Source organism: Nipponia nippon, unplaced genomic scaffold, assembly GCF_047370975.1.
Source record: "Nipponia nippon isolate SJK-2023a ecotype South Korea unplaced genomic scaffold, ASM4737097v1 scaffold_2, whole genome shotgun sequence".
Taxonomy (NCBI): domain Eukaryota; kingdom Metazoa; phylum Chordata; class Aves; order Pelecaniformes; family Threskiornithidae; genus Nipponia; species Nipponia nippon.
Genome location: NW_028262336.1, coordinates 58,213,814 through 58,238,542, shown reverse-complemented (window position 1 = coordinate 58,238,542; position 24,729 = coordinate 58,213,814). Strand labels below are relative to the sequence as shown.

Sequence of the window (24,729 nt, the reverse complement as noted above, 5' to 3'; positions counted from 1 at the left end):
TCAAATGATCTCCATGACTTTATGCAGACACTCTATCCTGGCCATCATTTACTTTTTCATCAACATTTGTGACACACGTGGCTGTATCAGCAGTGATTTTCTATTCTCTTCCAGAACATAAACAAGAAAGCGACAAAGCTTTAGGCCTGATGTTCTGTTCCCCACAGAAAAAAAAAAAAAAACAAACAAAAAACAAACAAACAAACAAACAAACAAAAAACCAAACTCTTTGAGGGTTATAGTGCATAGGATCTGTGCAAAAAAAACTTATTTTAAACCTCAGAAATGGTGGCATTTTTTCGTTCATAAGATGGCAAGATTAGATTTTAAGTCTCTGAATTTGTAAGCACTGTAAATAGTAATTTCTGAAAGAAACTAGTGACCACATGCTTGCAGTGTGCTTCAGTTCCACAATTCCTGGTCAATGGGGCAACAAGCTATTTCAGTTGGCAGCTTCCACCTCATAACATCTACCTTGAAACTGATCTGAAATAGTAATCTGGGAAGTTGTTCCTTCCCATATAGATCATATAGATGAGCAAGACTAGGTGGAGAAACGTTGGAATGTGGCTTTCTTGCACACTCTCCTGTGCAAATTCTGAGGCAAAATTTTTTTTCTTTGAAAAAGTTTCCTGAGTCCTTTGGGTGAAAGAAATATTTCTTATGATCCTACATGCTGCCCTGGCCTGAACGAGATAGAAACTTTTGTATCTAATTGAAGCAGGCAAAGGGGTAGAACCCCCTCAACAGATGAATGGTCCTTTCTGTACTGCTGTCTCATGCAATTTTCAAGTCAATTGGACTATAACTTTGAAACTCTCAACAGTCCAAGAGAAAGTATGTGGTTTTGTCTTTTTCTGTGGCAAACACTCATGAAGCATGATTATCCAGTTTGCTATCCTGCTTTCCGATCGCTTATCTTTGCTGCAACACCTTTTCTGATCATGTCTGTTCATCCTGCCATAGCATTTCCTGCCATCCTTTCCAAGTGAAATTTCACCAAGGGTTTTGCTGATGGAGGAAAGTTGAATCTTTCATCATCTAACTGAGATGCAGATCTCCAGCAGGTATTTTCCTACAAAGAATCTTTATCTTCTCTCCTTCAGAAAGGGGCAGCTAGCATCAGTGTAGCTGTGTCACAAAAAAACCCGCAGAGCAGAAAGCAGCATGATTTGCGTTGTACATTCCTGTTTCACGTCTGAAGTGCCGTGGGGATAATCTCCAGGTTCAGCAATGTCAGCCTAGTGCTTTCTGGTCTATGTTAAAAAAAATACGTTTTCACATGGCTTTTATCTTGCCTTTATGTACAGCAAGTGCATGTTTGATTGTTCAGTCGTTATTTTTCTAAACATCCCAAGGATGCGAACATTCAGCCTGCTATGGAATTTACTTCAGACCAAAATGTCCTTTGAAAATTAGAACAGTTGTTACATCTTTTACAGTGTGATTCTTATTGCAGTAAGAATTTGTGAAGAGGTTTTCTAGGTCATCCCACAGAATATTTCTCCTATTTCTCTTTCATGCACAGTCTTATCGTGATAGCCTGTTATGGCATCAGGTGATACATACGTATTAGCAGTAGTTTTTGTTTTGAAGGAAATATAATGCAGGACCCTTGAGGTCAATGAGAACACTGAATCCAGTCAAAAACCTTTGGGCCTTTCTATACTTCTCCCATTTCAGGTCTGCAAACCCATTTAGACAGCAACCCCTAGAGTTTGGGAACATCTGATGTTCTATGACACATTATGTTACACATTATGGACCAGGGCTTAATGCACCTGCAGGGTCTTATCAATCACTTTGAAATTATGGCTAAGGCAGCATAAGGGCAGCATTTGGCTGCCCCTGAATGGGGAGGTCTCGCACCCTGTTTCCCCATGTCCATAAGTTCCTGTCCCTTCCTCAGAGGGGATCTAATGGTCATGTTACAGCAGGGTGAGCTCACTCTACTCACTCGTCCAACAAAACCCAATCTGCGGGGTTTTCACAGGGTTAGCTTTATGGTGGATCAGCCTGCTAACCATTTTATCCTACCACTGCTAATTATTATTGCTAATAATTGAAATGGCATGTGTGTGTGGCATGTACCTTTCATGGAAGTTTATCATTAAAGCACGTAAATTAACATTTAACTGCAACTGTAGTAGCAGTAGTTAAAGTGATATAAGCAAGGCAAAGTTTAGTATGCAGTGATCTGGAGTAAATGAAGACAAGAGAGCTGCAGCTCAGTCAAGGAATTCAGCCCATTATGATACTAAAATCTTTGTGAACACAGTAGATTCATAAAGCCCACAAAGCACAACAGCAATATACCTAGCATTATTATTTCACAAAAATTTTCTTTTTTTCTTTTTCTTTCTTTTTTTTTTTTTCCCCCAGAAAGTTAATTTCCAACAAGACAAGAATAATTTTTGACTTAGTTCTAGGATCAAATAAAGCATCAGCAAACCTGTAAACCTTATGCTGCTAATCTGTTCTGGTTTTGCCATTTATCATATTTTACTATGCAGACCGCAGATATGACATCCTGGACCCACTGAATTTAATGGAGTTTCAGCTACTGACCTGAGCTGTAGAAAACATTTTCTGCATTTTAGAACACATTAAGTTTCATTTTAAAATGCATATTCTTTCTGCAATCTGACAATTAATAGTCAGATTAATTTTCACTTAGAGTAATCACACATTCCCTCCCACCTGACTGCCAATAACAAAGAAGACATCCTCAAAAACTGAGTGTAATTAATTCCCAGTCTCAGAATCTGAAAAGGCCGGTCTTGTTAATTGAAGATACTCAGAAGAGCATGACCAACCTTGACGAGATGATAAGAATTATCATAAAATGGCAAATTTTACCTTGCAAGTGCACTAAATACATTAACTACCTTTCTGCAAGCAACACAAGTTTGCACTGCTGGGGTGTGACTAACGACATGCAAAACATGTTCCTCTGAATGGGGGGGGGGGGGTTCTCTCCACATGCTATTGTAGCTTAACATTTTTCAGTAATTTTTCTGAGCTACCTTCTCAGAACAAGAATAATTCTGTTTAAATGTTCAGTGAAAAGCAAATTAAGTACCATGAATAACAGCCTAAGCTAGGAGCAGTAATATCTATAACTTTTAATAATTTTTTTTAATCCTTGATATTATGTAATTAGTCCTCTAAGCATTATTAGACAGTAAGTGTCATCTCCATTTTAAAAACACAGAAACTAAGTCAGAAATGTGAAATACAAGTGTAGAAAGAATTCACTTTGAGGGATACTCCAGCTCAACAATTCCTGCCTCTCCTAGAGGCACCGCCCCTCAACGGGACACCAACATAAGGCTGTAATTCTGAAAAAAATGCCTGAAATGTCCTTGTCTTTATTCCCTTAAGTAGTCCAATTTATCGATCATAGACAAAGATAAGCAGAGGCATAAACACTGTAAGGTCTTCAAAACTGCAACAAAACACACTTTGCCTTATTCAGCTAAATACTTGCAAAGGCATGCAAGTAATCTGCACAATGCTGCATAAAGCAATACGGAGCATTTATACAAGCTTTTTGATTCAAAGTCCAACAGCTGGGGTCCCATTTGGTCACCGAGGCACCTAATGCCAGTTTAGTTGCCCCGCATGGGATTGCACCCATGGTACAGGACTTACAGGTCATCCTTATCCCTGCAGCAAAGCAGCTGGAGCCCGGGCAGAAATCTGCAAAGCTCAAATGGTGCTACACACTTAAGTCACCTCCCAGGAGTTTTCTGTAATGTAACTGCAATTTTTCCTCACTGTACTTTGGGTTTCCCACTGTAATTTTAGCTACTGAAAGAATCTACAACTCTACAAGCCTACCCCTGCATTTTATAAGGGAACAGTCAATTTAATACCTCTATGATGGTCACATAACACTCAGATGGAGTAATCTGCAAATATTAAAGAGGGTTAGATCTCTCATAACATTTTAGGATGGTTGATAAAGACATACATTACTCTTGAGTTGGTTTGTCCCTGAACGAGGGATGGGATCTCTCTCAGGTGATATGGGCTCTGTTCTCATCTCTGGGTAAGTCAGACTTCCAGACACAAAGTTATTTCAGTCCTTGCAGTTTTGCCCCTTAGTTTCCTCTACTGCAGTTCCCCATCTTTTAAAAGCAGGACTCTGAGTATATTTAGGTTTCATGTGCACTCATTAGCACTTGCCTAATGTGATCACAATACTCTGTTCTGTTACACTGAGAATGGCCCAGGGTCATAGGAAGTAGAAAGTCAAGTATTTTGAGCATTTATTTACCTAAAATTCCAGTGTAGTTTGTTTCAGAAAATTTTCATCAGGTTTGAAAGCTAGAAAAATAATTCCTGTTTACTCATTATGAAGAAGTTTTAACTCAGACTGCCAGACTTACCAATGAAAACCAATTTAGCCAATATTTTCCATTAGAGTCTCACAATTAAAAAAAAAAAAAAATCTCTGTTCAATTCACTATCCTTTTCTCAAAAGTGGATAGGTACATTCCAGTCATAAAATATTTTGCACCACACATAACTACTGCTGAGGTCCTTTCAATACCGGGGGGGGGGGAAGAGTAACCACTTAAAGATGGTATTCTCAAAGTCCTATTAAGGAAAAAAGAATCATGAAAAGATACAGCATCAAGAGGACAACTCCCATAAGCCAAAATATAGCACCTCATCTAATGCTTTTAATAGGGTAAAATGAAGACCAAAATAATGAAGCACAATTCAGACTCACCATATCTTTTAGCAACTGGTTTAGATGTAAAAATGGTGACTAATAAGTTCAGCTCATTTTGATAAATAAAAATGGCAGGAATAATTTAAAATCTGTCAAGGTTACACTTTTATTTGAAGTATCATTACAGTGAAAGCTCTCTGTAGCAACGAGATACAGAGCACATGTTAAATTACCCTAAATTGTTCTCTTAAGTTCTGTATTTCAGGAAGATCTTATGAGCTTCAGAGCCGTCAAAGTGAAAAACTTTGTCATAGCTTCACCAAAACACTGTCAATGCTAAGGCCAGGTCTTGCCAACCAGTGTATATTTGTACAATCATTCCAGAGTTGTGGCTTGCATCCAAAAATATCCAGGCGACAAGTGCTGCAAAAGAAACAGGAGGTATCACTTCCTAAGTTTTTACCTCCCATCAGTGATTTTTCTGTACTGATTCCTTCCATGAAAAATATGTATAATAAAACTGTGTAGGGCTGTTCTATTGATTCAAAATGCCACTGTATTATACTTTCTTTCTGCATAAGGCAGGTAAAGTAATATTACAGCTTCCTTCTTGTAATGGCTACATTATCAATGCACTAAGCAAATAGTATGAAATTGTCATATTTCCCATATTCTGCAATGTCAGAATACTATTTTTATCATCTGAAAACACAAAAAGACAGATGAACATTTTCCTCTTTCCAAGGGGAATATTCCATCAACTCTAAAGCACTACAAAGGACATATACAGGATTTTAAACACAAAATGATCTAAAACGTTTAAAAATATAAAAATCTTGAATTTGTGTAAAGTAAATAACTACACTTATTTTCATTCCTGATCATTAGAAGACCTATTAAAGGTGCAAATAATAAAAGACAGATTTTTTTTATTTTTTTTTTTTACATTTTCCAACATAAAACCATGACACTTGTGGATCCTGATATATTATCCAAAAAGGAGTATACACAAAGTCTGCAGGGACCATAAGACTACCTAGTTCCTTTGAGACTGAAAGTCTTACAGTTCTTTAAAATAAAAGACACAATATGTACCAGAAAGATATGATCTTAGATCCCAAGATAATTCATGAGAAAGCTGCATCTTTTAGTTTAGCATGTTCTCATTCACAGTAAGAGAGTTAAAATGTTAAATATTCATTGTTAATATATACAACTGGATTGCAGAGAAGAGAAAAAGAAATAAACAGAAAACATTTTCCCATTCCACATTGTTCTTCAAGATTTAAAAATGCTTCCCATATATTCCCATGAATTTAGCATCTTGGGTGATGATGGCAGAATGCAATGCATATTGCAAACCTGCCATCCAGATTGAGCTTGGAGTTGAATGTTTGAAAATATCTTGAAATATCCTTTTCTTTGGACATTATTCTCTGCATAATCTGCCTGCTGGTTTTCTCACCTGAACCAATTTTCAAGTGAGGACAGCCCACTACTTTCAACAGTTACATTAAAATACGAATAGTGCTTTACTGACAGTTAGTGAAGTACCTACATAGGTACGGATGCACCTCAGGATTGAGATTTATCAATATGTACTTAATCCAGCTAGGTACTTGATGTACCTCTAACTGATTCTAGCAAGAAATGGTTCCTACAGTTACAAATACATTACTAACTAAAATTGGGCTAAGGACTGTTCTCTGACCCCGAGCAGCGAACACAGCTGTACTGATACTACATAATACCTTACCCTGGGTCCTCTCTGTGTCCCTGTGGTGTCCTTGTGGGCCTGGACATTATTATTATTTTGCATGGGGTTTTTTTTCAATTCAAAGCGTCTGAAGCAGCATTGGGGTTGTCTTGCAAATCATCACAGTAGTTCTTCCCCAGCATTAAACTGAAAGGTTGTATGTCACACTGCAGGGCATGGCGTGGGGGCACGCACCAGTTAGAGGATGCAGAGGCCACCCAGACATCCCATGCCCTGAGAAAACAACAAAGGTCTTAACCCTTTAACCACGGCCACCTGCCCTGGGGAGCATTCCCCCCAGCAGGCACCTCAGCTGTGACAGGCAAGAGGGTTCACATGGACAAAATAATAACGACAGCACTGACCTATACCTTGTGTTCAGCTACAATTACAATTGGCAATGCCTGTGCTTGGTCAATCATGTGTGGCACAAAGTACTATAGCAGACATTTGTAGTCCTTATGGGACACAGAGGGGGAAACTCACCAGACATTAAGTGCTAAATGAGTTTTTCAGTTTTACCTAGTTTTCTCTCTTGACCTTCACCTTAGCTGTGGCATCCTTTGGACATTTTCATGCAAAATGAGGCCCAATGAGAGCAGTACTTACTCTAAGTCCAGGAACAACGCCTGGACATCTTGGGTCTGCAGCCAGCACATTCCTATCAGTTGCACGTCTGACAACCCTCAGTTATCGCTCCCCTACTTCTTTCATCTTCTAGACTTTCTATCTTTTCACTGCCAGTTTTGTACCTCCTTTTCCCCTCCTTCTCTCCCATTTCTTCTGAAGCAGCTGTAAAGCTCCACATGGAAGAAAGAAACAGATTTGCGCACTCATCTGGTTACCACATTTCACGTTGTGGGAAACAGCACCGTGTTTTTCACACATTGAGCACTTTACACATGACTATGATTAATTAGAAAATTCCTTCTGTTGGAGGCTTAACATACTGACTATCATACTATCATAGAAGTATTTTTCTCAGCTGCTGCAGACAGTGAGCTACACCAGAGGGAATAACGTGCTGCCACCTCTCCTGGCATCACCACTCCTGCTTCAACACTGGGTCTCTCTTTCAGCCAACAAAACAATCAGAAACTGGAGCAAGCAACACAGGAGAAATGAGGAGCTGGTGCCAAATCTGTTGTCATGCTAAGCGAAAGCTCTTCCTCTTTGGTAAAAATGGCAATAGTAATACTTGTCACTAGACCACGTGCCACCCACTGTCCTGGGGATAACGACCTTCCCAAACACTGAGGTCCACATCTCCATAGCTTGATAGCTGAGACATAACAATGTATTGTCACGCTTCCCAGGGACTAAATAATGTATTGTTAACCCTTAAGGGAAGTAAAAACTGTGGTTTCAGGTTTGGGGGCAGGGAGGGAACAGCAAGTTTAATTCCTCTTACAATCATATATTATTATTTCCCCTTACACATTCCTTTTGGAAAGTATATATGTGTATATATATATATATATATACACACACACACTTTTTAAACCTTCTCAGTCTGCTACTCTAATCCTGCCATCTTTTTCTGCATCACACGGAACAAGGCACAAGTTTATCAGCTGAAAGTTGCACTCAAAAAAGTCCTCAAAATATCCCTTCATTCTTAAAAAGAACTTGATTTTCTCTCTCGTGGCTAAGTTCTTCAGATTCTTTTTTTCTTTTGTAATATGCCTCACTTCAAGCTACTGCAGATACATAGTGGCTCCTGGGGAAGGAACATGCCTTTTTTCTGCTACACAGGTGCTACAGCTCAGTCTGAAAGCCGACAATTTAAAGACACTGGTAACCACAGCATTGGAATTAATCTGCCAATGTATCATCAGAATAACAGCATTGTCTCTTCTTAAAATTAGTGCTTATCCATTCTCAAAAATCTGTGTAGCCCAAAGCAAGAGAAAAAAAGCTTAAAGCACATGGCATACAGTGAAAAAATTCTGGGGAGAATAATATACCAATTAAGTCTCACATATCTTGTTTAATTGCTAATTGGGGGCAGGCTGAGGGAAAGCTGGTATTTAGTCGATTAAAACAGCTGCTTCAAACAAGCTATTTGAAGTTATCACAGAATCATTGCAACCTGAAATGGAAGGACCCCTGAAAGCACCTTCTGCAAATCCAAATCACGACTGCTACCTCCTAATGGAGCTGTCTTTATCACTTTCTCTTCCCCTCTCACAGAAAATTTCAGTATAAAGAGTAGCTCTTCAGCACTTGCTCTAATTGAACAGCTACTGATTAGCTTCACAGCAATGGAGGAGCAGCTGATTATAAGAACACATGGTATGCTGACTGGGAGATTGCTATATCTGAACACACTAAGCTGCAAGTAACAAAGATTACCAAGAGATGAATTGAGGGAAATATGCTAGCCTCTTAAAAGTGTACAGTGTTTCACTAGCAAAAATATTGTGTCAGTGAATAAATTGTACTATTCAAGTTAATAAAAAAATTGCCATGCGTACTTGATTTCTTAAAAATCTAAAACATATGCTTTAAAAGTTTATAGATGAAAGAAAAAAATAGCAATTCTATTTTCTAAAATGTATATTCACAAAATAATGCTATTATGTCAGGATCAAAATTGCTTACAGTTGGCAGAATGTATTTTCTGACTGTTTAGATATTACTTATCTGAAGACACCTTGCAAGCTGGCCCTTTTAACGAAAATTTAAGTATATAATAACTCTAGTTATTCATGGAAATGTCTATAAAGCTATGACTTTTATTAGAAAATAAGAAGTGAATAAAAGCAAATTAATTCTTTTTAAACAAGAAAGTTGGGAAGTTGTTACAAAAAAAAAATGCTGAATGCCAAAGACACAATAATTTACTTCCAGGCAACAAAGAAAAGGAATCATTTTTTATAATGATTCATAATTACAAAGGGTTTTATCTGGGAGTTTGCAAGGATTCCTTTCCTCCCCAACAAAAAGATAATTCCTTTCCCAGAGATGATCTCTTCCACAAGGAATTCTCATTCTTGAGTCCTGTGTAGAACAGGTAGGAACTTGCTCTATATTTAGTATTTTGATACAGAATCATAGAATGGTTTGGGTTGGAAGGGACCTTTAAAGGACATCTAATCCACCCCCCTGCAATAAGCAGGGACATCTTCAACTAGATCAGGTTGATAGAGCTCCATCCAACCTGATCTTGAATGTTTCCAGGAATGGGGCATCTACCACCTCTCTGGGCAACCTATTCCAGTGTTTCACCACCCTCATCATAAAAAATCTCTTCCTTATATCCAGTCTAAATCTACCCTCTTTTAGTTTAAAACCATTATCCTTTGTCATATTGCAACAGGACCTTCTAGAAAGACTATTCCCATCTTTCTTATAAGCCCCCTTTAAGTACTGAAAGGCCACAATAAGGTCTCCTCACAGCCTTCTCTTCTCCAGGCTGAATAACCCCAGCTCTCTCAGCCTGTCCTCATAGGAGACGTGATCCATCCCTCTGATCATTTTTGTGGCCCTCCTCTGGGCCCACTCCAACAGGCCCATGTCTGTCTTGTACCAGGAACCCCAGAGCTGGACGCAGCACTCCAGGGGGGGTCTCACCAGAGCGGAGTAGAGAGGTGGAATCACCTCCCTCGACCTGATGGCCACACTGCTTTTGATGCAGCCCAGGATATGGCTGGCATTCTGGGCTGCGAGTGCACATTGCCAGCTCGTGTTCAGCTTTTATTCCACCAGTACAAAGAAGAGAAGGAGCAATAGGAACATGAGCCAACTCCCCACCTGTTCAGATTATGCATTTCAGTAGTCTGTTGGGGACAACTTGGGAATAGATATTGTTTATCTCGTAGCTTTTTTGCCTCTCTTCAAAGTACTAACTTTGACCAGACAAGTAGGAAGATCACTCACCCATGATACACAGTTCGCAATGCTTACTATTAAGTGTTTTATGGATATTTATTTTAGGTAATGATGCATTCCCACAAGACAAAACACAACATTAATTATTTAAAATTGACAAATTTAAGGCACATCTATGGCTAGGGAGGAGAGCATCCCTTTCTGCAATTTTCAATGACTTGCCTTCTCTAAAGGCATTCCTGGAACCCAGGATAAAATTCTAGCTATTTTAATGGAAGCTGACACAATGCAAACTGAGGTGAGCCAGAAGTGTGCTATCTTTTTTGCCTGTTGGTAAATAAAGTCTTTTTTCTCTTTGACCCGGAAGTATATAGTCAATAAATTTATTTACCAGATAAGGAAGACCTCTTGCAACACCTTCCCTCGTACAAGAAGGCAGGAAGATTCTTGATGGCTTTCTGAAAAACCTTGCTTTGTAGTGTCACAGGGAAATATCTAGGCATTTTAGGAACTACGTTCATTGCTTTATTTCTCTTGCTCTCAGGATCAAATCTCTAAGGGTGCAGAAAGCCTCAGCTGTTGTACAATGGTACAGTAACGAAAATGCATACCTCATGCCAAGCAAATATATAGAAGGAAAATTCTCTTTAATTCTCATAGAAAACAGTTAAGTAGTATCACCTCTAGAACAGCTCAAAAATGCTTTTGTTCTTAATACTGGGAAAGACTTTGACCCCTAGACCTGTGAACAGGTAGGCTGAGCATGCCTTGTGCTGAATGGGCACTGAAGCTCCTCAAAACCAAATGTCTGCACAAGAGCCAACTTCCTAAGCAGTGAAGCCTCTTCTCTGACCTTTCTATCAGATGGGATTCAAGAAACATGGTACAATTCACTGAGGAGAGGACTGTCACTTCTGTCTTTTTAATAAAATCCTACTCATAAAGATAATTTTCCCTGGAACAAGGCCTTGAAAGCGGTACTCATCTTGCCCAAATTAGGTACCTATCATGAAGATGTCTACCACTGAGTTAGTCACCTTGGACTTCCCTTGCACTCAAAAGAGAGAAGTAAACTTTTGGGGGATGCAATATGTCTGTTCTATTGTAGACAGCTACATTAGTCTTTAGAAATGCTAATCTTTCTCCACAGATTACAAATGGAGCCAAGTTATATCAACTATATCAAAAATTATCCTCCCCATGCTAAATAGACACCATGCACACAGGTTCAGAGATGTCGTACAGCACATTAAAACATCTGTCACATGGTCAGTGGAAGCCTGCATCCTAAGTCTGTTGCAGCCACAAGTGAAAAAAAACCACCAGTCCCAGGGAAGAAACAGTTAAACTCAACTATCTTGGTAAAAAACTTGCTAAGAAATTATACTTAGTGAATTATTTCTTACCTCATAAAGAAATTGTGACCATTTGGGGTTTATTATTAAGTTTTACCATTCAAACAGAAGCCTGAGAACAATGATGAAACCTTCAAAGCAACTGAATAGAAAAGCATAAAAGCCTGAAGACAAAATGGGACTGGCAAACTCAACAGCCTTTAAAACAGCTTTACCAAAACTTCTAGAGACTACTGATGCCAGCAACCTAAAACGCACATAGATTTAATCCTACTGAATTATAGAAAATATACACCAGAGGAATTTAGGGTTGGAAGAGACACAGAAGCAAGATGGAAAGAACTTGGCAAGTTGTTCTACTCTTGATGAAATGTCCTTTACTAACCACAGACCAGGAAAAGATTGCTGAAAAAATCCAGTGGAAGAACACTAGTAGTGTGGGAATGCATCAGTGCACTACGCCTGTCATAAGGGAAACCTGGGACATTTCTAAAACTAGATTGTGAACTCGGCACCTTGAGCAGATATTATCTGTTATGATACAGAACACCCTGGTATTCAAGCCTATGGCTATAAATGATGCAAAATATCCCTATAAATTTTGAAAGGTATTTAATAATTCATGTCAACACCTCAACCTTAACACCAGAAAAACATTCATTTCTAAAAGTCAGAAAATATCATGACTTAAAATAAAATCTAAATTATTAGTTAAAAAATTAATGTTCAGAGACTGAAGGAGAGCGGGCACTTCCATCTGAGGACAACATTATTGTAGGCACAATTCAGTTTCTATTTAGCACATATTCAGTGTAATGATAATAAAAATGTTTTCACGCTCACACTTACCAACAATTTCACTCGGCTCCTTATTATAAAGTTTTTTGTTCCAGTAAAGAAGTCTAAGAAAAGGAAAGGAGACCAGAACAACAAGGCAGATGCCAACAAACATATGCCCCGTGAAGGCTGCGAAATCCAATCCCTGGAAATAAAAATGAAAACCTAAGTTAAAAATCAGCTATTTTCCCATATTACTTACAGGGAAAAGTATTCAACTATATGTACTTTAGCAATCAATAATAAATATAAAGCAATAAAGTAAGTTCCAAGTACAGTGTATGCTGTATTTAATCTGTGGGACAAGCCACATTACAATTTAATTGAGAGAATTAAAAAATAACATTACAAGTTATTCTGAAATATATTTAGTGTTCCTGACACAGATAGAAAAAAAAAACCTGAATCATTAACTTTCACTTTCATCACTTAAATCACTGTAAATTCATTTTAAATCACACTGAATCACAGAAACAGTTACATATTAATGATCAGCTTTTGTTTTAAACTGATGACAACATGGATTTTTACAATAATTCTATCTGAACAAGGATTTCATCTAAATTCACAAGTATTCTACAATAAAAATATTATATGTCAATATTCTATTTATTTTTCTACCTGCTTAATAAATGGACACATTTCTTTACATTTTACATAATGAAAGCCTTTAATGAAGGGGTTCTTAAAAACGTTAGGTAGAATATATTAAAAACCTACTGTTTTAAGCAATAAGATTGAATAGTGACAACCCTCCCTAAAACTTTGAAGTTAGCAATGCTTTGAGTAGGACGTTGGACTAGATGACCTCCAGGGCCCCTTTCAACTGAATTATTCCATGATTCCGTATTACACACACTGTAGTGGATCAGGGTTAGCCTTTGGGATGGGATTTTCTGAAGTAGTCACAACTAGCATGTCCAAAAGAAGTTGTCCATGAAGCTCCAAGGGGGATCACATCCAAGTACTCCGGTAGAAAGGAACTGTCTTATATTCACAGAGCAGAGGTTGTCTGAACTGGTGATCCCAGCAGAACAGCTCTGTGACACTTGGAAGAAAGCTTGGTCCAAGCCCTGGGCAGCTCAGGTTGTCCAAACTGAATTTTTAGAGCATCCACTGATTTCCCAGAGACTCTAGAAAGTTGTGGGATCTCCCTGTGCCACACCTCTATGTCTTTACAAAGATAATAGTGACTTGCCTTTTACCAAATACCTGTGTGCTACCTATAGACCCTTCTGTAACGCCAAGACAAATTAAAAACAGCTATATTCCCTCCTACTAAAAGAATTTGTAGGAGGAAAAAGCCAAAACATCTCTGGTTCAAAAAAGGAAAAAAAAAATTCTCCATTGCACCACAGGGCATAATAAAAAATATACGACACAAGAAACTGATTAAAGTAATAAAGAACTTTCGTAGCCAGATAAAGATTAGTGTTCTTTTGCAAAAAAATCTATAGTTTCCAGACAGTTAAATAAATCTCAAACATAAATATGCAGTCCTGGGATTAGAATTTGATCCTATGAAAAATACAGGTTTCAGCTTCATGAGCTAAAGAAAATCATCCTTAGTTGCTATTTAATAGTAGATTCCTTACCTGTTCTACTCTCTAGACACTAAAAGGTGAAACTGTATACATGTTCATTCACTGGCCTTTCATTATAACTCAGCTACTGTCATTGCTTTTATGAAAGTAGAAAGAAGACTCTTCACGAATTGGAATAAGATTATTTTAAGAATCAGACAGAAAAACATGATACCACAAAGGAAAATAATATACATTCATTCAGTTTACCTACATAATAAGTCAGCCAGTCAAATGTCTGACATCTCTGCAAGGCAGACTTTAAAAGTCAATTTTTATAAATACTCAGAAAGATTGGCCTCTGGGCATCAAGTCAAGATTCAGAGCTACAGGAGACATTTCTATGAAGGATGAAATCAACATTCATAACTCTGGGAAATTTACAAATAGCAATGAGAAAAAAAATAATTTAAATTCTGCAAAGGCTCAATGTTTGTAAGACCTGCCCCCAAAGTATATAAAGTCCATATCTCCCATGTATATTTCCTTAATTATAGCCATTTAAAACTGACTATAAGTCTAATTTATATATGGGTTGCCTCTAAGATTATAGCAAAAAAGAAAAATCAGAAAATTTTGGCCAGAAAAAACAGAATCCTTAAAAGCACAGTGAACTGGTCTTGGTTTGGAAATTGCTCAATTATTGATAATGTGCCATTAAACAGTTCAGGAAGTATGGAAAATAAGTTTTCAGTTTTATATGGTCTATGAAATGACCTAAGGAGAGATAGGAAGCTGAAAGGAATTAAGCTGTAAAAACACTGAAGCTACACCAGCTAAAATAGCAATGCCTAAATCTCACTGGAAAAAAAATTATCCTCTGAAAAATGAAATGACTGGGAAACAGCTAGTTGAAGAGCAATAAAGTAATTAGAGGTGGTCAGAATATCCTCAACCCTGAATTACCAGAACCAGGAAAATTACTTTTGCATCCAGCTTAGTCTTAAAAAGAGCAGTGGGTGTGAAGCTTTTCTTAGGCTGGCAGCAATGTGCCCACGTCATGAAGAAGGACGCCAGCTACCAGGCAGAGTACACCAGCAGTAACTCTCTGCAGAGATGCTCAGACATAAATCTAATTGCTAATGTAGGAAATAAAAAAAGAGAAACAGGAGCCCAAAGAATCCTTGGAAACTCTCAACTTTAAATATGTAATGTTTCCACCATATGTTAATGGAACTTGAATTTAAGGAAGTGTCTTATTGCAAACAAGCACAAAGATTTACGAAGTCACTTGCTTCTAGGTTTTGAATATCACACCAATTTCAGAGCAAAACAATTGTTCTTTGCTACTGCAATGCCACAATGCAGAAGCCTCTCAAAAAAAAAAAAAAAAAAAAAAAGAGCACAAAAAAATGTGCTGCTTGAAACCCACAAAACTAATTTCTCTATGAAAAGGAAAATCACATCAACCTAGAAGGCAAATTAAAATGCTGAAATTAAGAAGGAGGTCTCAGGTCTGACTGACAGTTGAAAGGAATTTAAATGAGATGGAGATCACAATACTCTTAAAACAAAAATCAGGATTAACATAGCTTCATGACATAAGAGCTGACATAGATAAGTCTTAAAAGTGGAGACACCATCACAAGAGAAAAAAATTGTCTACTAGATTTTTTGGCATCCCATCCAGTGGCTTACCCAAACTTTTCAGAGAGGGTAGCTGGGCTGAGGTTCAGGATTTTGTTAAACTTCATAATATCACCCCATTGATCTTTCTTACTTCTGAGATCCCTGGGGAAAAGGAAAACATGCTGCTCTGCTGCAACTGCAGAACAGCTTTCCGAGTCAGCTGAAACAAATCGTTTTCTAACATGGAGTGTGCTTATTTCAGGTAAGAGCTTGCGTGACAATATTGCCTGTGATAGTGCAAGGCTGGATTCAATTCACTTCCCATCCCTTGCTCCTAGCTTTCCTCCCTGTTTCCTCCTTGTACTGATCCACAAAAGCCAGTGAGTGAAAATGAATCCTGACAATTGCTAGCCTTGGACAAGTTGTACCCTGTAGCCATGAGGAGGCTGAGGACTGCCAAGCGCACTCCTTTTTATGGCTGATAGCAGACAGGCTCACGGTGAAAAACAGTTCACTACCCACCCTGATGCTTTGCTGCTCTCTGCAGCAAACAGAACATGCTTCCAGGGAAGGAGCAAGCAGATTTCACAGCTGACACTACTGACTAGTAGTCAGCTGGCAGCCTCTGCAGAACTTTAAGAGACTAAAGGGTTTACGTTGCACCACAGATATGAATGATGCAGCAGAGGATACCAACATGGTGGCACCGTTACTTCATCAGGTGCTCCTGCTCCCTTTCCCACACCCTACAAAGGGCACGCAGCATCTCCACAGAGCCTACATTCATGCCTTTGTGTCTGCGGATAACACATTTTATACCTCCTGAGTCCTCTGCACTGCTGGGGCCAGGATTCAGCATTGTAAAAACACATTAAAGTGCTCCACATCTGCTGCATACAACAAAATGTCATTTTCATAAAGATTTTCTTTTTCCTGCACAATAGACTGAAATAGAATTGACATGCACAATAGGCAAGAAATACTTTTCTCCCAGGAGATTTCAACCCATCAGATAAATGCGATACATGCTTCAAATGTCCCTTACTTGAGGCTATGTTGATTGTGTTAAATTTCTCCCATTCCCCAGCTGACAGAAAATCTAAAGATTTTGTTTATCAAGACAACAGCCTAAAGGTTCCGCTGCCTACAGATTCAGAGCTGAAACAGAGTGGGCATCTTTCCTTGGTTTATAGTTTTAAATGCAAAGTCAAATATTAATTTCATATATAGAATAAAGTATCATACAGTTTTCCTAAAATAGTAATTTTCTGTCATCCTGATTATTTGAGGTTTTTTACTGCTTTTGGAGGTGTGAAATTAACTTCTAGTAATTCAGACCTTTCCAGGGGAAATCTGCCATTTTAGAGCAAAGAGAAAGCAAAAATTATAGCTAGGTGCAGCAATTCAGGGAGCTGCAAATAATGTGCTTCTAGAGAGAATGCCCTTTACTTAATATTTTAAAATTAATAAAATGAGGAAGAGCAAGAGTAATTTATTATTTCTACACTGGTTTAAACATCCCTTCTGGCTGAGTGACTGAGACCTATGTTGTCTCAGGAGGAACTGCTCATGGCGTCGCTGAGCCAGAAATCACTGATGGTCTAACACAGTTACATGAAAATAATGCTTATCTGAGACACTGACAAACCTACTTTTTTTCTTGCACTATACTCTTTAATGGTTACTACATGTAGAGATGGGAAAAAATCTGAAATCAGCCGTAAACCCATAAATTTTATTTCATATAGCTTACCTAGGATTTAATTTTTTTCTTGAGAAAAAGAATCAATGAAACATTGACAGAAAGGGCAGGAGTTTTACAAATTGATTAAAAGTTTTAACAACCTTGTATCCAGCAAACTCAACAAAAATAGTCTAGTAAACTATGGGAATCCATTTCACAATCTGCCAGAGCTTGAAATACCTTTATGGATTCACGTATAGGATTTTCTTTCTTCCATTTTTCAGAATTATCTACTTCTATGCATAAATTTTTGGTACCACAATTTTTCATGAAATATAACCAACTAATATTGCATCATGCTAAATTTCAGCATGAAGGCTGCAAGTCTCCAAAATGCAGAACAGGATAACCTGATGGCTGTCCATTTTCCAGGGAATTATTGTTAAGTGGCAGGAATAACTCTGAGTGGGATGCTGAAAACCCAAAATCCTCAGCAAAAATCAGATTAACAGTACAAGCTTTATCACATACTAACAAAGACAGTAAATAAGAGGACATAATCCAAGGGCTAGCACATGCTAAAATTGCCTTTGCTCTTATCATTACCTCTTAGACAGATTAAAGCTAGATACACTAGTGTGCACTATGTTCACACCATCATTTTGCTCTGGAGACCTATTCACCATCCATTCTCTAAAGATCTTGTAATCACAGCCTAAGCTTGGAGCACAAGCAACTTCTGATTTCAAAGGTGTGACCGTAGATACTTGTGAAGTTCGCGAATATAGAGGACTTACTGTTCAACCTTTCTGAAAGCAATGACCATTTTGAGCCAGTTCATGCCCTATTGTGCATGTAAAAATGGAGTTCCCAAAGTCTGAAGCACATATCTCTTCAAGATAAAAATATAATTTTGCTAACAATGGCCACTCAGTAGCAGTACTCTGAAGGTAATAAAAGATTAAAAAAAAAAGTTTTGTATTCACTGAATGAGTTTTTCATTTGGTCTTAATAAAAACTCTTATTTTCCTTGCCTAGTACCACAACATAAATGCTATTTTGTGAGACTTCTTCCAACTCCAACTAAGAACAAGCAAGAGTGCAACAAATCTTCCTTCCCTGTTATGCAAATGTTCCACTGATTCCAGGCATGATGGTAGGGAAAATGTCAGTATTATAAATTAAACACTGCTAAAAAGAAAAAAATCATTTTGGCATCCATTTGCATCTCAAGACAAATAAACAGACTTATCCCTACATTTTAATGAGTAAACTGTAACAAAAATCTTATTTATTCAAACATACTTTAAATAAAATATTCTTAAGATGACATGAGTTTTCCCCAGAACCTAGGGACAAAAATCTCTCCAGCACTACAGTAAACAAAGAGTAAAGCATTTCTAACACTATAACCTAATAACAACACCCAAAGTAACAAGGCTGCATTTCATTTTGTACAGATTTGAAATCCAAGGTTTCCTAAGAAAATGTAAACTTGCATAATATCTTACTAGGCTGCTTTTAGGAGTTGATGTACAACAGTAAAAGTTCAGGAAGATTGATAAAATTCTCCTCCTGATGGCACCTAAAAAACCAGAAAAAACAATCATCTACATAGTGCAATACACTATTCAGCCGCCTACAGGGGCATTTGTCCAAGTACTCCTGTACTTGCTACGAAAATATAACACTGAAAAAGAAGTCCAAGAGGATGAAGAGGGGAATTTCAATAACAATACCAAGGAGAAAAATTTCCTAGAATGGCAAAAGCATGGGCATAATGCTAAAAAGTAAAAACCAGATATCTTCTGTAGAAAACATCATAATAGACTCTATAAAAAATACTGCATGAAGTCCTATTTCTAAAATGCCATTATTGCATTCAAGAACTTTTACCTCTGTAACACTTTAAAAAAAAAAAAAAAAAGAGTACATATTTAGCAGACAACCCATGCATTTTAGAGAGAGATTTGGGGCTGGTCATATAACCCTTTGTCACAACAGCCTTTGCTAGAAGTAGTTTCAGAAACAAGATAACAATGTCCATGTTTCTTCTTCTGAATAAAAAAGAGCATGCTAGAGCAGGTGGACAAAATTAGGAATTGAGCTATTAGTTCAACAGCACAAACTGTAAGAGGCCAGATGGTCCACTTCCCTCCCTGCCCTCACTCTTGGCTTTATCCAGTTACTCCTGCCAGCACTTTCCCAGGCAAATGTCCTTTACAGGGGGGAAGCCCTAAGCAGTCAGGACATAAGCTAGCCCATGCCAATCAGCCTCAGAGCCAAGGATAGATCTTTGACCCTCTTTTATTTATATATATAGAGAGAGAGATAACAGATGAGAATACAGGAAAAGAAGCACAAGTCCCATGGTCCTGTGTTGAATCTGGTCTCTTTTATTATGTCCTTATTTCTGTGATGCAAAAAAAGATCTGAAAACAATGCAGAGTGAAAACATTTGGAAAGTTTTTGTGCTTGTTTCAAATACAGAATTTGCTATAATGTCACATTTTCTAGGATATTTATACATCTGAGTCCTCCTAAAATTATCAATACCTCATTGAAGAGAAATGTAAAATTGTTTGCTTTCAATATGATTGCTTAATTGCTTCCCATGTTTATAGCCACTTCTAAAGGTTCTACAGAGATGATGAGTTTCTGAGTATTTAGGAAAATGACCTGCATGGCAGGTGCTAATTATTGTTTTAGAAAAGAAGTTTTAAATAGTTGCACAGATTTCATATTTAACATGAAATTTAGCTATCAAGTCCTCAGTCAGGAATATTACAGTCTCCAAAGTCATCATCCTAACAAACTAATTGCAGCACATTTCAAATATTTTGAAGGTAAACATTCCATTTATTAAATACTATGAACTTTAAAAGACATTTTCCAACCTGGACAGTACTTAATTCATTTGAGTGTATTCAGTTAATTAGAAGAGATCCTTTTTTGGTACAGCAATAGAAACATAACTGACTCCAAATAAAAAAAAAAAAAAAACAAAACTAGAATTTTATACTACAATTCCCTCATCCCACTTGCACAAGTATTTTCATACTAGCCCATACACTACAATGAATTCCTTTAAATTTATTTATTTGGGGGGTTTATGACACCTGGCCAAAACAATAAACACATGCCTCATGTCCCTACAGATGTGCCCGTTACATTTCTGCCACTTCCATCGTGCTGTTTGGTGGTGGTGGTGCAGGGGCAGGAGAGAAGAGCTGCCCCATCCCAGGAGGGGCTGCCCCTTGCATCCTGAGCAGACTGCCTTCCTGGTGCCCCCAGCACACCAGAGATGGGTGACACACCAAGGGATACCAGGGAGACAGTGTCAGAGGCAGAAGTGAAACTTGATGCCCTCCTGTTCAGGGGTGGCAGGGGTAGCTGAAAGCATGGAAAACTCACGCAAACGCCAGCTCCATGCAGAAGCTGAAGGCTGCAAACGTGAACGCCCGCCAGCAGTGGCTCTGCCTGTCCACAGGGCAGAGAGGGCCATGTTGGTGGAAGGAGATGGTGGGACAGGGACGGTCCCGCTGGCAGGTGTCTGGAATCCTGCAGTCCCACCCAGCACCAGCCACCGTAGCCTTCCCTTTGGCACCAGTTACCCAGCAAAATGAAACAATAGAAGAGCCAAGAGTTGGAAGTTAAAATCTGTCATTGCAGCCTGCGGACACCAAAATGTTGGCAGGAGGTGGGAGCCAGCTGCGGCCTGTGCTGCATGGGAGGAGGCCCCGCTCTCCTCTCACCCCCCACATCCCTTTGGGCTGCGGCTGAAGGACAAAGTCTCTGCCTGCAGCGGAGTCATGTATGACATGGGTTGATGGGGGCAATGCAGCCTCTCACATTGTGGGTTTTTGAGTCTGAACAATTATTTCTGGTTTGAAATTTCTGAAAACGAATCAAATTGTCTCAATATATTTAACTTTTGAGAGAAAGCCTATTCTGAAAAAAAGGGTTGGATTTTCATCTTCATTTTCACATTTTTCTTTTTTTCCAACTTGCTGCCCTCTCTTTACAGCCCTCCATTGTTTTGCTTCCCTCTTCACTTTGCCATTGACAAGGAAATCCTCCCCACCACCACCAAAAAAAAAGGAAACCAGTATGCTCTGTCCGTATCAAAAAGTATATTCTGCATCACAGTTTTGCCCCCAAAAGATCACTCTCTTCTGTGTGATCATCCTACTAAGAAAGAAATAGCATAGCAGAGAAAGTGGATCATGTTCTGTTTATACAGCTGTCTGTGCGAAGAGAAGGTTGAACACTCAAGATCAGTACTTAATTTTAGTAGCCAAACGGCTTGTAGTACACACCTTCTTTCTCAGCTCCTGGTTTGAAACAATAATGACATTTGGAGGATCCCCAACAGCTGTGGCAGCACCCCCAATATTTGTGAAGATTACTTCTGCAATCAGGACATGTCTAGGATCAAGATTAAGTACTTCACAGAGCCTGCAGCATAAAGAGAATGAAATTAACCTCTTACCCTATGACAGAATTACCTTAAATCTTAAAATTTATAAAATTTACACAATACAGTCATTTCACCAAAAAAATTGGAGGATTTTAAACATAATGTTTTTGTGTGTATATATCATTAGTTTTAATTGTGCTACATTATATGTGCTAAATAATTATAGCAATATAAATGCAAAAATGATAGATTTTTTTACATTTATAATGCAATAATTAATGGTTACAAAATTGATGCATTTTACAAAGCATTTCATGAAAAGTAATCAACTATTGCAAGAGTTGGGCTACAGAGAAAATAGCATTTCAAATTTTCAGCATCATACAACTTTTTAAACCATGGTCCCCAGGCTACACTGACCTATGGAAAACTATTCTGAGCAACCACAGGCTCTGCACTCAGCATCAGTTATTAACTTTCTTGTGGGGAGCAGTGGTAGAGGATTGCGCAGGCAACCTATTAGCCATGAATCATCTATTAGAGACCTCAGCTTTCAGCCTAGGTTTATCTGGTTTATTCTGTTCCTATTTTTCCCCTTCTCTAAAGCTTGATCATGAGTATTTCTATTTGTAATGCAATAAGAGTAGAAAATACACATTCCTCATTATTAAAAAAATCTCAAACTGCTTTTACCAGTTCAAAAATATGTAATGATTCTTCAGTAAAATGATTCTTTAATAAGAAGCATCTTAAAGTGTTCTGGCAAATACTGGGATTGACTCAGTAACCTCATGATCCATTTCAATGCAGAGCCCACTTACACATAGTAATCTTCACACAGATTACTTCAACTCGCACAAATTACATTTACGCACAGATCTGCACAACCCGCTCATTTCTGAAGTACACGTTTGACTTTAAACTTGGGCCATGGTATTAAAGACTGAAAGTTAAGGTCACACCTAAGTACTTTGGAATAAGGAACGACTGCTTTCTGGCTCTTGGCTTATCAAAACATTGCTGCAGTGTGTAAAGATGGAGGCCATGCTTAAATTCTTGCTCCCTCTACCTAATACGGGATACAGGGAAGAGTGGGCAGCAAGAATGCTTTCTCAGGATTGCTTTCACCGTACTGCCGTCACACATTTCCCTGAAGGAAGAGTTGAGCTTTACCGTTCAAAGACTGTATTATTAAAACCTATATTTCAAAGAGAAAAGAGTGTGTTGCACAAAAGCTTAACTTGATACACTTACGCTGTCACCAAGAGTGTCAATTTAAACGTCAGAAAAAACTGTCGGATAAAACCTATGTTAGCACATAAAAAATCCAGAACAAAAATAACTGTGCAAAAATACACTTTCCCCAACAGCATAAAACTATGCAGTTAAAGGGTATTTTGTAGTACAACTGGCCCAATTGTACCAATTGTGGTACAAGACCACAATTGTACTTGTAATTTTAACTTCATCACTCCTTGATTTCCAAATGTTTCAAAATTTAACCTTAACTTTTCTTTAGCGATTCTTTCTTTTTGATGGGCCTAGTGATAGCTTGAAGAACCTCTGATGTATGCCAAGAAAGGCCAAGCCCAAAGTATAAAACCATCAGAATGTGTTAGCTATAAGGTAAGATTAAACTCTTCAGTTTACTTACCCTGGTTATATAATTCCCCATGTGAACAACTATTAGCCTTTGCCAGTTCCCAATAACAAAGTGTCTTGAAAATAAACTATAGCTAAAAAGGGGTAGTTATTAATTTTTGTTTTATCAGCTTCCTACAAAATGCAGAGTGAAACAAGTATCCTGTTTTATGCCTTATTAATGGAAATATAAATCCTTATATTCGTAGAGTCAGTAGGATTTTCTGCAAGCTTTATCTCCATGGCAATGACAGCGCAGTGCAACATAGTGAAGCTGTAGACAAGGGCTGAGGGCAATGGCAGTAAGATAAAAAAAAGACCCCTAGCATGAAGCTTTCAGAAATAAACAATTATTTGGTTTTATTAGGCAAGATAAAATTTTATTTTAGCTTGGATAGTGATTCAAATGTTTCCTGCATAGAGTTTCCCCTTTTTCAGTGTTACAAACTCATTTAGTATAAAACGAAAGTACTTATATACATTTAGTATAAAACTCCAGTACTTAAAGGGTGGCTACAAAGACAGAGGCTGTCTCTTCACAAGGATCCACATGGAGAAGACAAGGGGCAACAAGTACAAGTTGCAGTGGGAGAGATTTCGTCTCAACATAAGAAAAGATTTTTTTTTATGAGAACAACTAATGACTGGAACAACCTCCCCAGGGACATGGTAGTGTCCCCATCACTGGAGGTTTTCAAAACATGATTGAACAGGGTGCTAGATAATCTCATCTAGACTCCCTTTCCCATGAAATGTTGGACCAGATGGTCTTTCAAGGTCCCTTCCAACCCAGGCTATTCTATGATTCTTTGAAAATGGAATAAATGCTACAGTAGCTCTGCCTGTGAACAGTAGTTCATGATGCATTGATGTCTAGATTTCAATCCATTCCTAATTATAGTTAATTCAAAATATTCTGCAACACAGCTAAAGAAAACTTGGTGTTTAATAGCTCCAGAGTTGCTTACTGCTAGAGGTGAAATTATTGATTTGAGTAAGGCAAAGTGATCTCCTTAAAATATAATCGGACAGAAGACAAATGGAGCTTTCATTCACCAGCTGTTTCCCAATCTAGAATAAATTCCACTTGCAAAATTGGGTTTTACTGCTTTACACTACATTTTAAAGTGGGACCAATATCTTAATAGAATTTTGTGTACTTTAATGTGATAATGACTACAAACATTACATCATTCAGGATCGTTTTAAAAACACACTAGATCTTTCTGAAACTGAACTAGATTAACTAGATTTGCCTGGCCAGACACAGGTTAAATTCAGGTTAAACAGTAATTTATAATCACACATTGAATAAATGTAGTTGCAAATCACATGTTATTAATTTACAGAAATCTGAAGTAATTAC

At 37.9% G+C, this 24,729-nt stretch overlaps 1 protein-coding gene across 1 annotated transcript in view; it reads right to left on the bottom strand.

The window, feature by feature from the left end:
• Positions 1-24,729, bottom strand: part of OCA2 (OCA2 melanosomal transmembrane protein) — a 182,469-nt gene that overhangs the window by 95,740 nt on the left and 62,000 nt on the right. Inside the window, exons 13-14 of the mRNA XM_009472559.2 lie at positions 21,622-21,760; positions 12,479-12,611 (exon numbers count right to left, since the gene is read on the bottom strand). Of these exons, the coding sequence (XP_009470834.1) occupies positions 12,479-12,611; positions 21,622-21,760 (272 nt within the window). The remainder of the gene's footprint in view (positions 1-12,478; positions 12,612-21,621; positions 21,761-24,729) is intronic.